The sequence below is a fragment of the Neolamprologus brichardi genome, chromosome 6 (assembly GCF_056152115.1).
Source record: "Neolamprologus brichardi isolate AB-2024 chromosome 6, ASM5615211v1, whole genome shotgun sequence".
Classification (NCBI taxonomy): domain Eukaryota; kingdom Metazoa; phylum Chordata; class Actinopteri; order Cichliformes; family Cichlidae; genus Neolamprologus; species Neolamprologus brichardi.
Genome location: NC_142109.1, coordinates 23,823,553 through 23,842,472, shown reverse-complemented (window position 1 = coordinate 23,842,472; position 18,920 = coordinate 23,823,553). Strand labels below are relative to the sequence as shown.

At 40.1% G+C, this 18,920-nt stretch overlaps 1 protein-coding gene across 2 annotated transcripts in view; it reads left to right on the top strand.

The window, feature by feature from the left end:
* LOC102780679 (E3 ubiquitin-protein ligase SMURF2-like) overlaps positions 1-15,801 on the top strand; it is a 64,685-nt gene extending 48,884 nt beyond the window's left edge. For both annotated transcript variants that reach the window (XM_006787511.3, XM_006787510.3), the window contains exons 12-20: positions 7,055-7,268; positions 9,826-9,929; positions 10,045-10,159; positions 10,420-10,598; positions 11,240-11,377; positions 11,527-11,647; positions 11,779-11,980; positions 12,565-12,640; positions 12,782-15,801. In XM_006787511.3, coding sequence (XP_006787574.1) covers positions 7,055-7,268; positions 9,826-9,929; positions 10,045-10,159; positions 10,420-10,598; positions 11,240-11,377; positions 11,527-11,647; positions 11,779-11,980; positions 12,565-12,640; positions 12,782-12,881 — 1,249 coding nt within the window. In that variant the 3' untranslated portion in view covers positions 12,882-15,801. The remainder of the gene's footprint in view (positions 1-7,054; positions 7,269-9,825; positions 9,930-10,044; positions 10,160-10,419; positions 10,599-11,239; positions 11,378-11,526; positions 11,648-11,778; positions 11,981-12,564; positions 12,641-12,781) is intronic.
* The last annotated feature ends 3,119 nt before the right edge of the window (positions 15,802-18,920 follow it).

Genomic DNA, 18,920 nt, shown 5'->3' with positions numbered 1-18,920 from the left:
CTTTATTTGCATTTTTATTAGGTACAATTACAGAGGGGGGGAAAGTTTAGAGAGCCTAGTCGAATATTGGCTAATTGGGCTTTAAAACTTTGGCGTGTGATGGTCCAGTGGTATACCTCGCATATGTAAAACTGCACAGTTGTAAAAACAATTTCAGCTCAGATAGTATCTGCTGCCTTAAAGCTGCTCCTTTATGTCTGACCATAACCAAAAACTGGCAACATTGCTTTTAATTACTACCCTGATGTACTCAAGTAGAAAAGTCACCGTGGCAGGAAAAAGTAAACGCACTTCAAAATCAGTGTTTTATTTAATTTTATTTATTTTTCTTCAAAATTGTAATGTGTTCAGTATTAGTCACTTTTCTACTTTTGGCACTGAAACACAACATTTTCTTAGTGGTGATAAATGTTGAACTTCTTACTGGGTGAGAGGCTGAACTGTGACACAAACAACAGCAGGCAGTAATACAGAGGCTGCATAGGCACGTGCACGAATGCCACACCAGGCTGTTTACACATATTGCACGAGTGAAGCAGATTCGTCGAAACATTTGGAAGTATCAGCCTCGTTAAGTTTCTGTCTACTAAGCCGGTATGTAAACACTAGTAGAACAACCAGTCAAACCACTACCACCGTTTTTGTTCTACATCTCCTCCTCCTTGTTGTGTATTTTGCTTTTAATCCCCTTTGTGCTTCCACCTTGAACGTTTCTGTCCTGAAAAGGTGTCTGATTTTTCTGCTGACTTCATACCAGGACCTGTTTCTTTATCGCTGTCAGGATTTAAAGATATAATATGTAGCATTTTCTTTGGAAAATCTGTAAACTGAAAAGCAACCTGTTTCAGTCATCACTCATGATCCGTATGCAGTGACATCTACTTTGATTTGCTTTTTTTATTTTAGCGAATTCTGGTCAGCAGCAAGTCAGAAGTCACCAAGCGCCTCTTGTCTTTCACACACTCTTGGCAGAGAAAGGGCCAAGCTTCACTGTTATTTCCAAACAGTATTGCTGGATATTATCTACTACAGAATATTTAGCCCCCAAACTGCATTTAAGGTATTATGAAAATACCTAATTTAAAGTTGGCTGATCTCTTCCTCTTCAGGCTATCTTTCTGTGTATACCCAGACAGCTTCCAGTGCAGCTGCTTGTTTTGATCTCTCCCTGGAAGTCCCAGTATGATGACTTGAACTGTACGATTTATGATTAAATCTAAAACTGACTCATATGTTAGGTTATGCCCTCCTCTCTATTTTTGATAATTCCACTCAAACAAAACACACATTAAGAGGCTCTAATGCCTGTGTCTCAATCTCGTGGCCCATGTCACCTCTATTTCTGGCCCACATAATGACGTGAAGAAATATTTTTAAAAATGATTATTCAAAAATTATTTAATATGAAGGCAATAGGGAGAGTGTTACAGGCATCACCCTAAAGAATGTAGCCTCATGGGCAGTGTAGTCCGTGCTGCAGGGAGAATGGACTGCCATACCCGTTATGTGTCTGTGAACACGAGGGAGGAAGAAAGGAGAGAGTCGAAAAGTACGCGCTGTCATCGAGCAGAAACGGGAGCTGGAAGCATGTAAATATAATAATAACCACTGCAGCTAAAAGAGTGTCTGACGAGCCCAGCTAAGTAAGTAAGTAAGCTATTAAGACTCGACTGTACACCGTGTTCATGTTTTCCTCCGAAACAATAAGTTCCGTTGGAGCAGCCTTTCAACTCCTCTCTCTGTCTCTCGCTAGCAAAGTTGACACAGACAACAAAGAAAAGCTAGTTTTCGGCTACAAGCCCGACACAGAACCCGACATATTAGCCAGAGGTCCCTTTACTACGGTTCGGAGCCGCGGACCTGTTTTATATACGCGCGGAATAGTTTTCTATACGGGATCGCTGCAAAAAGTGCAGCCTTACCTAATGTCCACTCTACTGTTACTCATTTTATATTAAGATTTAAACATCTAGTTGGTGTTGGTATGGTGAGTAATCTTCAGTAATAGTAATAAATCACACAGCAATAGTACATTCATGTAGTTGTAAAAAGCATCATATATTAATTAATTCAAAATATACTGAATACATTACTCTCACAAACATCGAGCACACTGAGAACACACCAACAAAATATTTGCCCCACCACCTGTCCCACTCATAACACTTGGCTCCCAGTAAGCTTTTCCACTTCCACTAAATAAAATTAAAGTTGAAGAATCTTTTTGACACTCTGGAGGAGATCCAGCTCACATTACAGAAGTGCAAGTGTAAGGTGACAGAAAGTGACTTCCACTGAGACATCTAAAAAAGTCATCCAGTCATGCACAAGATGACCTCGAAAGAGAGATCAGCCAAGTTGAGATCAGATACCTTTTTTTTTTTAAAAAAAACTTTTCCTCCTACTTCCTAGGTCTATAACATACAAGCACGCACTTAAGTACAGCATGAAACTCCATTTCAGAGCAGCAAGAATTGATTTCAGTGAGAGTCCGTGGGTTTTAACAAAAGTATGCATACCACAGGAGGAGAGAGCACAACAGAAAATTTTGCGTGCATATTGGGAAAGAAAAGCAGTTGTTGTTTGTGTTTCCTTCCACTACCACAATTAATGTTCCTGTAATTTTCTGTCACACAGACACAGAATGAAATTCTTGGCCCCTTAAAAAACAATGAAGAGATTCTGACTATAGTGGAAAAAAAAAAAAGATGACTTTTTTTTAAAAAGACACCGAGGAAGGCAGATTAGATATGGAACAAATATAAACTCAGTCAACTCCTTGTCTCTGACAGATTTACGGCCCACTTCACGCCATCAAACATTGATGATCTTTCCAAAAAAAAAAAAAATCTTTCTATCGATCCTGAAGCTCTTTAAAAAATTTCATGTTCTTTTTGACTCACTGCACTGCAGCTAATGCAGACATGTGCTCCATTTTTATTATCCTTGACCTCAGCTCAGCCTTTGGTGCTTCAGGCCGCAATGTCGTAAACAGCAGCCGAAAAAATTATGTGATGTGGCAGACAATAATTTTCTTGATTTTTAACTCCAGTGACAAAAAACCGCTGGCTGGAAGCTTGCTCTAGCTAGAGTACCTCACATTTCTGCACTCTTTCTGTTATTTCATGATTCAGATTCCTCCTCTCTGTAATAACAGCATGTTTAGTCTGCAGTATTAGATGCATGGAACAGATTTGGGATGCAAACTGTAATCCTATACACTTCATTTAAATAAGACTCACAGCCCTGTTGCCTTTGACCTCAGCTGATGCAGGGCTCGAATAGTCAGACAGTCAGACACGGCTGCATTACTGTGGTCTGCCACACCGTCTCTCGCATACTTAGCTTCCTGCTTTGCACCCACTCATAGAGTATGTCTGAAAAATTACATCAGTGTTTGCTTGAAGGTATTTTTAGGTGGCGCTGGATTGGGCCTTGCTGGGCATCAGCAGGTATTTTCCCAACCAAGCAGTAAATCTTGATGACATTTATATCAACATTTGCATTGATGTTTTGTGAAGTTATGATTATATTTAGTATAATAACCTGTAGAGCTAAATGGAAATTACTTGGCTGTGGGGATTTTGACTTTTTCTACTGTACTTTCTAAACCTGACATGATTCACCAGTGCAGTGATTGCCACCTGAAAGGGAACCTTTAGTATAAGAGCAAACAGAAAAGACTACATGGATTAAAGCCTAAAATTTAAAAAGAAAAAAAAAATCCATCTTAACAAATATATACAGTGTAACTTCTGCCAGTTTTAGCTAGGCATTAGTATCCATGGGATGCTGAAGATTCTAATTAAATCAGAAATCACATAATGATCAGAAATGGAAAATGATGTTAATCCTTTATTTTTAGAAAATGTCTTCATACACGGAATATTTCCATCATCAGGCTATCCACAGTTTGTCTAGTGCTTATTTCCTGTAATGCATCTGCTTTTAGAGAAGGCAGAAGTTCTCTAATTTTAAAATTAGAAAGAATGTCAAAGGTCACGGTTCACTGGCAAGACGCACGACAGTGACATTTGTCCCCGCTCTTTCTGTTCTCTTATGCATTTTAAGTGTAAGGAGCATGGCACCAGCCTGATAGCCCCACTATTAAAGGGCCCTTTGATTCTGTGGGCTGGGTGGGGGTCAGAGTGGGTGTGTTCATGTGGCTTTAACACTACTACACTTAGTCACCATTCATTATATCCCACCTGTGCAAGCTGTAGTGTAAAAAGCAGCAAGTAAACTTTCTCACACTGAGACGTGCAGCTCTGCACACAGCCTGCAAGAGAGGATAGAAGGCTATCATGACTCTGCCGGTTCAGGTGTGGGTCATCCAGTTCGTGCAAATGTTTGCGTCTTAATTTCTTGACCTTTACAGCCTCTTTTTCCTGTTCCCTCTAGCATGGAATAACAATATCACAATCCTGTGTCTTTTAGATTGAATTTGAAAGTTTAGATTTCTCCCCACTCCTCATATTTCACAGTTGTCACATCAGTAAGAACTATTTCTCTTTTTTGGCTCAGGGAAAGATTTTCAGTTTTGCTGTGCTTGTATTTTCTATATTTACCATCAAATATGCAGAGTTTGTCCCATTTGGGAACTTGAGACAGTGAACTATGTCGAAACGTATTTTTAATTGCACTGTGCCCTCAGAAGAAAAAGTGCGCTGAAATTACGCTTTATTATATGGTTCTTGAGTCCTCCAGCCAAAAGCAACTCATTCAGTTTTGTTTTAAGGCATCTTTTCTTCCCCTCCTCCTTCCTAAAAGTGGTTTTCAAGACTGCTGTACTGCAGTCTTACCCTTTCTTTGACATGCTAGGAGCCCCAGCGCCTGCCAATAAAATAAATAGCAGCTGAGTTGATTATACAGGGATAGGCTGGTGAAACACTGTACCCGTTTAGCTTGGAAAGCCCTCATAGATAGACGGGTCTTTTTCAACCCACTGATCCCAACAACCCAAGTGTACACTAAGTGTTGGAATAAGTGGGTGGATATGTGATGCTGCATTGGAAGGCCTCTCTTTCTCATTCTTTTATGTTTCAATTCATGCCGCTTGGTTTGCTGTCTTTGTTTAGTCAACAGCAGCTTTGACACTCCCAGCAGAGGACAGTAGCTTCTTTTAAAGCAGTCGTCTGCTGCCTGCATGTCTCCTCGCAGGAAAATGAGGGCTGCTGCCCTGCTCAAGGGAGAGATGGAGTTTGTTTTTACGAGGCCCACCCAGGCATCTCACCACCAAAACCACAGTGAGGGCTGGAGGAAGTTAGAACATGAATCCTCACCATGGCTCACGTTCCATAGGCTGTATCTAAATATTTCTTAGAACATAGAAGCTCTGAAAACGAAGGGGGCAAAATAAGATGAAGGTCAGCATTTAAGTGCCTCAGTGTCAAATTCCACCTTCTTCACAATAGACCTTGTTGTCTAAAAAAAATGCAAGGCTGCCGCACAAACATGAACTGAATGCATTAATTGGAATTATAGTTAACTGCATTTTGGAAAAGGGGAGTTTTCTATTTTGTGTTAGGACAAAAAAAAAACACACACACATTGAGAGAAACGGACAATAGTGAAAAAATCTATTTAGAGTGTTAGTTCAAGTAAGAAAACGACAAAATGGCCAGTCAGTTTCGACCAGAGATGCTATCAGGATCATGAAACTATGATTTTTTTTTATTTTTTTTTTTAAGGCTTCCATCTAAATTCAGAGCAAAACTAGATGGGACTTTAGCGGTTGGCTTTAAAAAATTCTAATAATTAAGTTGGCGGAAGAAGTTAAACAAGAGGAGAAAAATAAGGGCCTCAATGGGTTTTTTTGTTTGTTTAAACAAAATGATATGTTGATAGTCTCATAGTTAGCAAACTCTGTTGACACTCTGTGTGGATGTAAGCAGTTATTTAAGCACATCAGTTGCTGTGTTTTAGAATTAAAGTGAGGTTGTTTTGATACACACAATTGAGAACCGCTCAGATAGACTAGAGAGCTAAAGACTCCTGCTCTGAGCCTGAGTTTGGAGATGAAGCAGTGGTACTTTCACATCCTGATTCACCTGCTGCTACAGCAACAGCTGAAATCTCTTCCTCCACCGCCTCCAAGATCACCCGCTCCTTGTTCCCTTCACCCTCCTTTTTCTTCTTTGAAATGTTGTCCTAGAAGTTGATGATGAATAGTCCTGTAACCGCTCTGTTTTTCTTTCTCTACAGAGAAAGTTTTTCTAAAAGTGTTTGTTTCCTCCCCTAAATGTGAAGATATTTACATATGATCCATATCTGTAGCTCCAGGTCTATGGACATCTAGCAAAACGAATTTAGCTGGAACTGCATGGAAAGGGAGGGCAGCTCCGCGGGCTAGATGAAAGCTCTGTTTGTGCTTGTTGGTGGGCAGTGATACCTACTGGGAACCACGGACCTCTCTAGCTTTAAAACAGGAAGTAAAGATTTGTGGGATGGAGTGTTTTTCAAAACAGTAGGTCAAGTTTGACATGAAGAGGAAAAGAACAGATCAACTTATCGGTCCAGTTGAGCTCGCCGGAGGCGCCAGCTACTCTTACACTACTGTCCTGTCTAAATTTTCGTACCCCCCCCCGTTTGTGTCTCTCTGCTTACTCAGGGTTTATCTCCCTCACTCTCTTTCCTGGTGGTGATATTTACCAAATGTCTGGGCAAAGGTTCAGCCTGTCCACAGGTCTGGATTAGATTTGCTCAGAGCTTAGAGCTCTGTTTAGCACTCTTTGCTTTAAGACCAGTGAAGCGGGTGAGGGCTTCAGAGGGAATTTCTTACAAAACTCCCTGGTCCTGTGGTTAGTGGATGGCGGAGTTAGGGAATTCCCTACCGGACATATCTCCTCTGTCTTTGTATAAACAATCACACAATAGTAATTTGCTTTCAGGAAAGAACATCTAAGGACAAACATTTTAAAGTAACTGATGGGTCATACTGACAAACTGCTGTTCTTTTCTTTTCCCCCTGCTTTTCTTTCATGCCCTCCCTCCATCTATTCCCATGTTCTTCTCCCTTTCCTCTGTTCTCTACTGATCATCTCACCTCCTTCAGCCATCCGATTCAGTTAAAGGAACAGGTTGCTCCTGGTGGCCCTCAGCAAGCCCTGTCCCCAGCCCAGTTACCAGAAGAGGCAGAGTGCCTGACGGTTCCCAAGTACAAGAGAGACCTGGTGCAGAAGCTGAAGATTCTGCGGCAGGAGCTTTCTCAGCACCAACCCCAGGCCGGCCATTGCCGCATTGAGGTCAGCCGTGAGGAGATCTTTGAGGTAAGGAATAAAGCAGAATCATTTTCACGCAAGGAAAAACACACGGTCAGGTGGTCTGAAGCTTTTCATAACCTTCATGCTTCTTAGAATGCAAAATGAACACAAACACCACGCTTCTTTGTGTTCAGAGGTAGTGAACAGTCTGAACCTTTATTTCCATGAACTGCATTGATGAACTGCATGACTACAAATGTTTTATCTAAGAATAGTTGTCATATTTATAAACCTGGCATTCCAACCTAAAACTTTTGTGTAATGCAAACAATAACAGAAAACATCTGAAGGACATCTGAACGCAGCCACAAACATGTGTATACAAATTAAACCTAATAACTAAGAATTTACACACATACAAATTCATGGTTAATTAATCACGTGGCACTGAAAGCATCATATGACTGCTGCCCACGCATTAAAACAATAACATAATGCTCACAAACCCCAAATCTTTGCATTTTTACTGGAATTCTTTTCACCCTATTTACGATGTGCATCAGAAATAGCCCATTACAGCACAGAACCAGTACTGAGAGCTACTTTATGATTTCCAGGGAAAAGCAGAACAGAATGGCCTTCACAACACCACAAAAAAACTATTTCTATGTTCCTTTTTTTTTTTCTCCTCCTCTGCCTCTCGTTCGTGCTCTCCCAAACATTTGTTCTACCAAGGCAGAGGCATTCTTTCTGGATGATTTCAGCAGCTGAAGAGTAATGGGGAGGGGGTGTGGAAAGGAGCTCAGGCAGCAGTGGCAAGTGTTTGTAGCTAGACGTAACTTCATTACTCCAAGCTGCGCGATGAAGAATATGACTTCATTTCCCTTTGATGTGACGGCTTAGGAAGAACGTCTGAGAAAGTGTGAAAACCTGAAGTGCAGATCTACTGGAGGTTTTCGTGCAGCGTTGCAGTGACGGTGACACCTCGTTACACTCGTTTTGCACCACAAGCTGATATTTCATTGCACCTGTTTGATTATTTAAAACGAATGTCAATCTCACTTAACCGAAAACAGAAAAGTCAACAGAAAAAGTTGCTTACTACAGCTCTGCATGTAGGCTCATGTACTGCTAACTCACCGCAACTCTGATTACAAGCCTGACATGACAGATACTGGTAGAGTAGATTAGAGTAGATCTTGATATAGAAGAAAAATAAATAATCCTCTGAAGTTAATAAACTCTGCTCCCTTCCATGGACGGTTTCTTATCTTCTCATGGAGACACGGGCGTCTCCTCACTGATGCTGTACAGACCCAAACTACAATGAGGCAGGCCAAAGTAATCAACCAGTTTACTTAATGTTACTCGTAAAACTGTTTACTGTGGTCTGCTATTTTTGTTTCAGATTTTTTGGCTTCATTTTAGCACCTTTCAGAGGTGGAGGGGTCTTTTTTCTGTCATACTCAATGTTTAGCTAAATAATGATCTTTAACTGAGTTTCTCTGATGTCCCTCAGTAATGTTTTGGTGACTTTGTACACAAATCCTTTTGCTCACTAACATTCTGTAGTCGGAGGGCTAGTTTCATTTGTTTCCCACGTGCTGGCTGTGTGGTTCATCAGACATCAGCTGCACCTTTTTAAAACTCCAAAACTTCAGTTTACACAACTAAAGTGTTTGTGATGAATTGAATCTTGCAGCTGACTCAGTGCAGCCTAGATCTGTCATGTTTTCACAGCTGCGGCAGTGCCGTTGCTGTGGCAGGAGATTGTTTACTGCAGGGTGGCCTTTGAGCGTCTGGACTTGTGTTAGAGGACAGATCTTGATAAGCAAAACCTTTTTGTAATTGTACAGGATCTGTGTGATGATGAGAATTTGGGTTTTTGTTTGTTTTAAAGCAATATCTTAATAGTAGTATTTAATGATGGCAGTAATTCTGTAGTATTTTAGGCTGCACATGAATGAATATTCTCATGTCTGGTCTGATTATAGAAACTTTGACTCAGGACTGCAGAGCTTTGAAGTTTCGAAAACTTGGAGTGGGAGTCCAGCAAAATATTCTGTAATAGTTTTGCTCATTTCCTCATCACCAAAACTATGAAGCCCTAAGAGGAAGGCGACGTTTACAGCAAGCTACCTGCCTGTTAAAACACACACCCAACCTGTTTGAATAGAAACCTGTAAACAAAAAGGACACATACAGACACAAACCTGTGTTGTTGTAATTTACTGAATTCAAACACAAATGATCAACTTTCTTCCTTCCGTTTATATTACCAGGTCGGGTAGTTTTCATTAATAGGTAAAATTCACTGATGGTGGCCAAACTTATTCAACTTTGACCGTGGAGTTTGAGAGCGCTTGGCACAGTGACAAACTGTACTGGTTGTTCTGATTTATTTCACACATCACGACTCTCTGAAGGTGTGAGATGGTTTCCTTTACAGTCTTTGGTGTGTTTGCACAGCAGGTAATACACCTACCCAACCAAAGTTGCAAAGTTGGTGTATTTCCATTCAGCAAAGATAGCAGTGCCACTGTTTAAGTCGTATTGCATAGAAATGTGATACTGAAGGGTGTCGTCTTTTACTGACCTGCATGTTAAATTTGCTGATTCATAGGAGTCGTACCGGCAGGTGATGAAGATGCGGCCGAAAGATCTTTGGAAGAGACTCATGATCAAGTTTAGAGGAGAAGAGGGGCTGGATTATGGTGGGGTAGCAAGGTAACATGTCCCATGCGTTTTATTTTCCTGTACTTTAAATATCATTAAACGTTGATTTATGCTTGTTAGTGTTATTTTGTATTACATTTTCACACTGAACCCGTATTTGTGTTAGGGAGTGGTTGTACCTGCTGTCCCACGAGATGCTGAACCCTTACTACGGCCTGTTCCAGTACTCTAGAGATGATATCTACACTCTACAGATTAACCCGGACTCTGCTGTCAACCCAGTAGGAATTCTTTGGTTTAATAGTCATAATATTTGATAAGACATATGATAATGTATGTAAACGGCTAATTGCTGCAGGCAAAAACATGAAGTAGGGTTGGTAGGTAGAACAACTTCACCTTTAAATGATCAAGCTTCAATTCTGTAAGCCTTGAACTAGTGAACTAGTTTTCACCATTGGCTTCAGCTTAATGTTGAGCTGAATATGATAAGCTATGGAAGAAACCTCAATTTATTACTGTTCTGTGTTTTAATCTGCAGGAGCACCTGTCATACTTCCACTTTGTGGGTCGCATCATGGGCATGGCAGTGTTTCACGGCCACTACATTGACGGAGGCTTCACTCTGCCCTTCTACAAACAGCTGCTAGGAAAACCGATCACGCTGGATGATATGGAATCCGTCGATCCGGACCTACACAACAGCCTCGTCTGGATTTTGTGAGTCCTGTTGTTTTCACATCATTCTTTTAATCTGTTTTCTAAATGCTGACAACACAAAGTTGAAAGCATAGTATAGACTTTTTCTTTCAGGTGTTTCACGCATGCAGGGGGGGAACATGTCTGCATAAACTAAAATGAATTAAAACAGAGCTCAGAGCACCGCTTATTCAGATACCCACAAAAACCTGATCGTTTTGTCCTCAACCAAACCATTTCTTATGACTGCACTGCCCCCTGCTGCCACATAAGCGCAACATCCGACATCAAAAACGAACAGCCTATTTTACTCATTCATCTGCAGCTTTTAAAAATTGTTGGCTTGTGTGCCTCTGTTTTAGCCTGATTAATGGTAAACAGCTTTGTTTTGGTGATGCAGTTGGTTCTGTTTCTTACTCAGACATCATCATGTAAAGGTGAACACTGGAGAACCAGCCCCCCCCCCCAAAAAAGCCCAAAACAAAAAACAAAAACCTTTACATTAACATGACATAACAAATGGCCCCGACAAAGCACCCTGGGAGTATAATTCTCTTAATTTAGTGACTGTGGAACAAATACTCAAAGTAAAAGAAATCAGAATCAATGAGCTTGTACTTATCACTCTACATCCTGTATTTTCTGTCTCCCTGTCTGCTCAGGGACAATGACATCACTGGTGTCCTGGACCACACTTTCTGTGTGGAGCACAATGCTTACGGAGAAATCATCCCACATGAACTCAAACCCAACGGGAAGAGTATCTCTGTGACAGAAGACACCAAAAAAGAATATGTGAGGTATGGACTAAAAGAAACCCAAAGACAACAATGTGCAGCATGTAGCAGAGTTTAATTTGAGCCCATGCAAGCTCTCCGTATTTACACTTCTTTGCATCATTGTCGGATGATAGCCCTCTGTTTCCTCTGCTCTCTCATGCTCTATGCAGGTTGTATGTGAACTGGCGTTTCCTTCATGGCATTGAGGCTCAGTTTCTGGCCCTGCAGAAAGGCTTCAATGAGGTTATCCCACAACATCTGCTCAAATCTTTTGATGAGAAGGAACTAGAGGTACATTAGATGACAGCAGCACCTCTTGTAAAACATAAAGATCGTCATGTTTCATTTATATTGATGGGTTCTATGCCCACTCAGGTATTGTAACAAATTCCAGGATGATGTAAAAGTGTCTCTTCTTTCAGCTGATTGTGTGCGGCCTGGGAAAGATAGACATCGCCGACTGGAAGTCAAACACCCGTCTGAAGCATTGCACCCCTGACACCAACATCGTCAAGTGGTTTTGGAAAGCCGTGGAGTCGTTTGACGAGGAGAGGAGGGCCCGATTACTGCAGTTTGTTACTGGCTCATCTAGAGTCCCGCTGCAAGGCTTCAAGGCTTTACAGGGTACTTAACCCGACTTTGTGTGTGTGTGTCTGTGTGTGTGTTCCCAGCAGGCCTCTGCCTGCAGCTCTAAATTATTTTGTGAACCCACAAAAAGGTAGAACCCCACTTTTAAATATTGGTTATGCTTTCCCTCCATATAACAAATGGGCAATTCCTTCAGTTTTCTTTGAAATTAAAAAGTGAGTAGGACTTCATGTTCATGTGCAGCTTCATATATTTACATCTTCTTGTACTCTTAGATCATTATTTGTCTTCATCTGCTGTCTAAAACAAACCTCCTCTTAATTTAAGCCAACTTTCTTCTGATTGGCTGACTCTCACAAAAAGGTTTGCACAGCAGGTGGGAGTAGCGACTGTATTTGCTGCCAAATCGTTGTGCCTGCCATGGCCATTATCAGGTTATCAGTTTTTTGTTATCTAAGAGTTGTGGGGAAAATTACAAAATTAGGTGTTTGTAACGGTCTAAATCCAGAGCTTTTGCTCACAGGGATTACTTTTACATACATTGCAGTATTTGTACCTTCACCAGCATAACAAGTTCACTTTTATGTTGGTGATGGATCCTGTTCGTGCTCTGATTGCAGGCGCTGCAGGCCCCAGACTCTTCACCATTCATCAGATTGATGCCAACACCAATAACTTGCCCAAAGCCCATACCTGGTATGTGTGACGTGTATCTCCAGGACTGATCCATGTGTTACACATTTAACAGGAACAAAAACTTAAATATTTTTGGAGTAGAATATGATCCTTTTTCACAGCACATGTCAAAATCCTCTTTTGTTTTTCCTCTTTCTCCAGCTTTAACCGGATCGACATTCCGCCCTATGAGAGCTATGATAAACTGTACGACAAGCTACTGACGGCAATCGAGGAGACGTGTGGCTTCGCAGTGGAATGAGAGCCATCTTGTAGAGTGTCTTTGTGTATGAACGAGTGTAACTGTGCAGGACTATAGTGACTATTTCTGACACTGTGACGCGCCAACAGGTTCGCTTGGAGCCTGATGCGCGTGTCCAGCCTACAGTCTTCCTCCTCTCTCACCACCACGGTCCACACTCTTCCCTTATCGATGCGTTTGACCAGCTGCTATAGAGTCCTCCCTCTGTCATCGTCAGCATCTTAGAAAATTCCCCCCAGACATTTAGCAACCATTATTCTTTGTTTCTTTGATTTGCCGTTTTTACTGACTGATGCATGTCATGCTACTGAATCTTTAATACTGCAGGTAGCCATATACATTTTTTTTTTTTTTTTTAACCATAGTAGCCATCTTAACCTTAGCATATATAACACCTTCCGATCCTCGTGGAGCTGGTGCTCCTGATCTCGTAGGAGTGCCATGACTTCATCCTACCTCGATGTCCTGCTTCGATATCGATAGGGTTTCATTTCAAAATGCTAAAGGTCATAATTTAGGCAGTTAGTAGAGTCAGAAAAGATCATCTGTGGGCCATAATTAGTTTGATTTTTCACACCAGCAGTAATTTTGTACCTGTTAGGTCATTTCGTGTCATTTTGAAGTGGAACTTGTCACAGATGATTTGGGCATTGGTCCTCGTGTTTCGTGGCGTTTTCGAGGGTCGAACTCTGGCGGTGAAGGATTCTCAATCATGTTTTCTCCGTAAACCGCTGCAGTCGTGTAATGATGCTTGTCTGTGTGTTTCTGCATGTGTACAAGGAAAAGTAGCCATGTCGCAGTCGCCCTTCATCTCCGGTTCACCTTTCTTTTTCTCCCTGCTCTCGTTCACATATTTGTCTCCAGCAGCATGCCTATTTCTTTCAGCTGTTTTTTTTTTTTGTCCGGACAAGCTTGCCTCAGCCCACTTAATGTCAAAGCATATGTGAAAAGAGCACATCTGTCCACGGGATGAGGCTCGGCGAAAAGCTGTTGAGGGCAGTTGCTCGTTATCGGTCACATCATCCGTTTAAACAGGCAGAAGTATTCCTCTCTCTCTCTCTCTCTCTCGTTCTCGCGTCACTTTAGAGCACTTTACAAACTGAGCGGTAATGGCAGGAGTGCTTTCTTCACATTAGATTGAAATATATTGCGTTTCATTTGCTATACAACTACATTTGAAATAGTCAGAGTAAAAAGTATCTTATACACCTGTAATTTTTAAGTATATATGTACAAATACATAGCTATTTTGTATATTGTTGCTTGTTCTTTCTGTTCAGTTTAAATGCAAGCATGTTGATGTCTGTCACAGACCTCTTTGCATTCTCAGGTGAAGTTGTCCTTTATTTTTTAATTTTTTTTTTTTTTAATTTTACATTAGGCTAGTATGTGAGGAGGGGATATAACTGTATACGGGGGCCCTTTCTTTAAACCTTTATTAGTGTAAACCTAGCAGTTTAAAGTGACGTTTTCTTGTGGTCTTTCACCGTCACTTCTTAACAAACATACGTTGTCACAGGAGACCACAGTTGCTGCTCTGGAGGTCTGGTAGCACAGACAGCGGTGTGATTTCACACGTACAGGAGCGATCTGTTTGGCGACATTCATTGTTTTTCTGTTTTTTGTTTCTGTGCTGTTGGGTGTCCTGATATCTTAAGAGCTGCAAATGCTGGAGTTTGACTGCTGCTGAGCTCCTGGGTGCTACATGGTGAAAATGTTTAACCAAAATGAAAAGTCACTGAAATACTAGAGAGGCAACAGCGAGAAGCATCTCCGTCAGCAAAGCCTCCATCCATCCAAAAAGAAAACAGGCAAACAAAAACCACACACTGCATGAACGGATGCTTGAGATTAAAGGCTATTTATTTGCATAAATTTTCCTATTGGCAAACTTTTTGACTTGGAAAGAATCTAATAAATGTTCTTTATTTTTTTTTTATTTTATTGTTGTTGTTATATGTAATCTGCATTTACTTGCAGCCATCGGTGGTTTATTAGCAGACACCCCTCGCATCGTAAACCTTTTTTTTTTTAATAATTATTTCTATTTTTGTTCATCACGAGACAAAACAAATAAAAGTGAGTACATTGAAATTGTGGTCTTTGTCTAGTTACAGATATATTCATTGATTTTTATCTTTGATAATTTTACTGGAAAAATGCATTACAAGTTTATGGGTTTTTTTTGTTTTTTGCACACATTATGCATACTTGGACTCCAAGTTATAATCCAACACTTCCTTCTATTTACCAAATAGTTATTGGACTAAGTATTTTTCTTTATGTAGATGACATATATAGACTCACAAGTATGTTTGTTCAGTGCACAAAGTCCGCATCTGGTCTTTGTTGCCGTCTTTGCTTTTTCCGGACGGTTTGGTCTTCCGTACAAAAGCTGTCGGGGCTGAGTGCTTCCAGATGAGGGGAAAAATGCTCTCTCCCTCCTGTTAAGCAGCCAAATTAATCAGACAGTCTGAACAGTTTTACAGATGATTGTTAACCTTCTGGAGCAACATCTGCGATATATAAAAGTGAAAACTTAAATCTGATTCTGGTTGATATTGTGCACTTAAAAAAAATCAGCTGGTTAAAAACCACAACAAGTTAGTGTTCGGCAGACTCCTCTCCCCTTTAATTCCTGTGTGTGTGTGAGCGAGTTAATGATTTTTGGTGGAATTCAGTACAAAAAAGAAAACTTTTTTTTTTTAATGCACCATGTTTCCTTTTGAATCCTGTTTTTGTATTTATTATTACAGTATATGTTTGCATAGTTTTTAACATCAGCTGCTCTGTGAGTTTGTAACTGACACCTGTACATAAAGACAATAAAGAAGCAAAGTTATAAACTTCTTGTACCCTTGCAGAAAGCTGAGCAATAAAACTGTGCTGTTTGGACCTAACAGCATTATGTTTTATAGAATTATGGCTGTTACTGTGGTTTTTATCTATTGTTGTAGCTGTATTTTTTTTTTTTTTTTTTTTTTTTTTAAGTGATGGTTTTTCTGGTCATGTAATAACCTGCTTATTAAGTAGGACTTAAGTGAATACGTACAGGGGGTGACACAGGTAGGGCCTTCAGAAAATCTACATATTTGATGCAGTGTTGAAAATTATCTTAGAGAACATTGGTCTGTTGTTTCTTCATATTGTCTTTCAAATTTTAAACGAAGCAACAAAAGGGCAAAGTGCACAATCTGACAGGCATTAAATAAGATTCCCAAAGAGTTAATTTTATTCTAATTTATTTTTATAAATAAATTTGACAAATGGAGGACAAAAGAAGTGCTGGGCCTAAAAGTTACCTCACAAAGACAACAAAAGGCAAAAACAAATAAGAATTTTGAATGTACTTTAAGAATCCCGGAGAATTATTACTAAAGATTACTTCCTGAAGGCTGTACCTTCGTACCAAATATTGACTTTCGAGCTCAGAATTGCACAAACTATTTTTGCTGCAAATATTTTCTGCTTTCAAAAAAAGAAGAAAAAAAAAAGCAGAATCGGAATACTTTCTTTATCTCTGAGGAAATTACGTAAATAAAAGAAATGAGGGGTTGCACAGTAAACTACTGATCCGATTAATGCTCTAAAGGTGGGGTAGGCTTTTAGTTTTTATTTTTACCGTCAGCTGGCATTAACCGTTTGGGTTCGGGTACCTTTAACCAAAAAAACAAACACTATCGAACATTTCCGCATACTGGGCTAGGAAAGGTTTTAGCCAATCAGGTGCCTATTTCAGAGGGACTGATTTCCTGTTGGCTGTTCAGCAGACGCAGATGCACGTGCACTTCCCTCCAATTGGTGGAAATCCTGCTTCAATGGCGGAAAATCATTGAACTGATAAATACACATATTACTGTGTAACTGCGTTTTCCAGTAAATCGATGCGTTCTCATAAACATATAATTAATTCCTTGAAAAACACACAGGACCAGGTCTGTAGAAGCCACCTTGAATACAGAGACCGCCCACAAATGCAGCACACAGGAGGAAGGGAAAGCTTCCCGTGTAGTAGAGGCAAATTTTAATTTGTGTCTGCACAATGGAAGGAGTTGCGAAGAGCTAAGAATAAAAAAAAAGTGATGCTGAAGTCGCCTGCTTTCTCCTCGACAGGCAGGTCAAGCGGGTATCTTTACACAACGAGTTAAAAAAGAAAGAAAGAAAAACGTAATAAAGGTTGAGCTAATAGAAAAACATAACTCATAACATGACTGCAGCTGCGATCTACTGACGTCTAACAGTGAATTTGTGTGCCTGTAAAACAACAACATATTATTATGTTTTCTTTCATTCACGCACTGTTGGGCATAACATGTTATAAACCACCAAATAAAGTAACGCATTACTATAATCAGTAACCCAGTAATGTGATGCGTTACTGTACTCAATTCAGTAATTACGTTTGTGCCACTATTTGCATTATAAAGGTTGCAAAGGAAAATAGCATAAAGCTGCTTGCAGCCATGATGTAGAGACCAGACATTAGTGCTTTCCTTTTGTGTTTCTTCCTGCTGTTTGTGTTTATGTAAATGCGCTGCTTTGTGTTATGACTGTAGTCAGACCGTGTCAGCAAGTCAAACAGCAAGTCTAAACAGGCTAAGCTTGTAAAAAAGCTCTTCAGCTGAATCCTAGTAAGAAGTTCTGCGTGTGAATGTTGACATTATTTGTGGTTATTAATGTAGTGCCAGTATTACTAGCAGATAAACATTCACATATTGAGACAAAGCAAGCAAACTGAGCTTCAAATGAATTTAAAAAGGCAGTCAGTTAATTAAGATCATTTCAAAGCAAGTTTAACTTTAGTTGAAACACAGCTGCTACATAAAACCTTCCTTTAAAAGAAAGTGTGTTTTTTTTTCAAGCACAGTCAACTGCAGCTGTGTGTGTTTACATGTTAAAATAACTGGATTTTTTTTAAAGTCCGTATTCTGTAAAAATTGTTACTCTGCACTTTGAATTTTATTTTTGTTGCTGAATTTGAATCCGGTTTTAATTAATTTTGTGATACAGCTGAATATGAAGTATTGGATATAAATCCAGCTGCTGTCTAAGCTTTTCTGCTGACCTGCTGCTTGTCTATTCTCAGGAGCTGAGGATAAAAGACGCAGGCAAAAATAAAGAAAATGGAGGTGAGTTTCACTTACCAAAGCTAAAAAACTTGAAAAAAAAAAGCAGATTATTTCAGTAAAAGTGCTCACACATGTAAAATAAATCTAGAATAGATCAAGAAGATGTAAACAAAGAATTCAGCACCTCATTATGGGTGGGAGATGGACACCACCTGTTGGACATGGGAAGGTACCTCAGCTGTGATACCTCAGCTCAAAAATCAGGCTTTTGTTCATTTTCAGCAAAACTTGTGTTTGTTCTTCGTATCACTGCATCACCTTACATTTTCATACTCTTTAAAAACATCAGCGTCCTCCTATAATTAACTGCTGCATTTTTTTTGCTCCCTTCAGCCTGTCAGAGATCATCGTGGATGAAGAGTGCATCCTGCAGCTGTTCGAGTCATGCCAGGAATGCAGCTGTGTACAGTAAGGAAAGAAGTCAAAGGACTGAAGCTGGTCACTTACCAGGACCAATGCTTCTGTGAGAGCCACTGTAAGTGGGCCAACCTGTCGGACGATGACGATGACAAAGACGATGGTTATTCCTAGTGTTTCCCACTATTCCTAGTGGGAAAGAGTCAGAAAATGGATGGAGCAAAGAAGTGTCACCAACAAGTACCAGAGGGGAGTATCGGCTGATGTTAAGCTAGTTCATGTATAAAACTCACTTGATTGTATTCCTTGTTAGGCCCCTGTGGACTTTCAGTGTTCGGGTTTGCTTCCACAAACAAACTCTGATTACAGTTGAACAAATGGTTGTAACAGATCAGAAGATCCCGCTGAAGAAAGTTTGTGCTGTTTCATTTTCAACATCTTCTGATCTCATTTCCTTGCTTACTGATTAACCTCTCAGCCTCTGCTACATCTGGTGGTCTGAATGGTCTGATTGGTTCCCAGACTACTCAGTAAGTAAAAAAAAAAATTAACT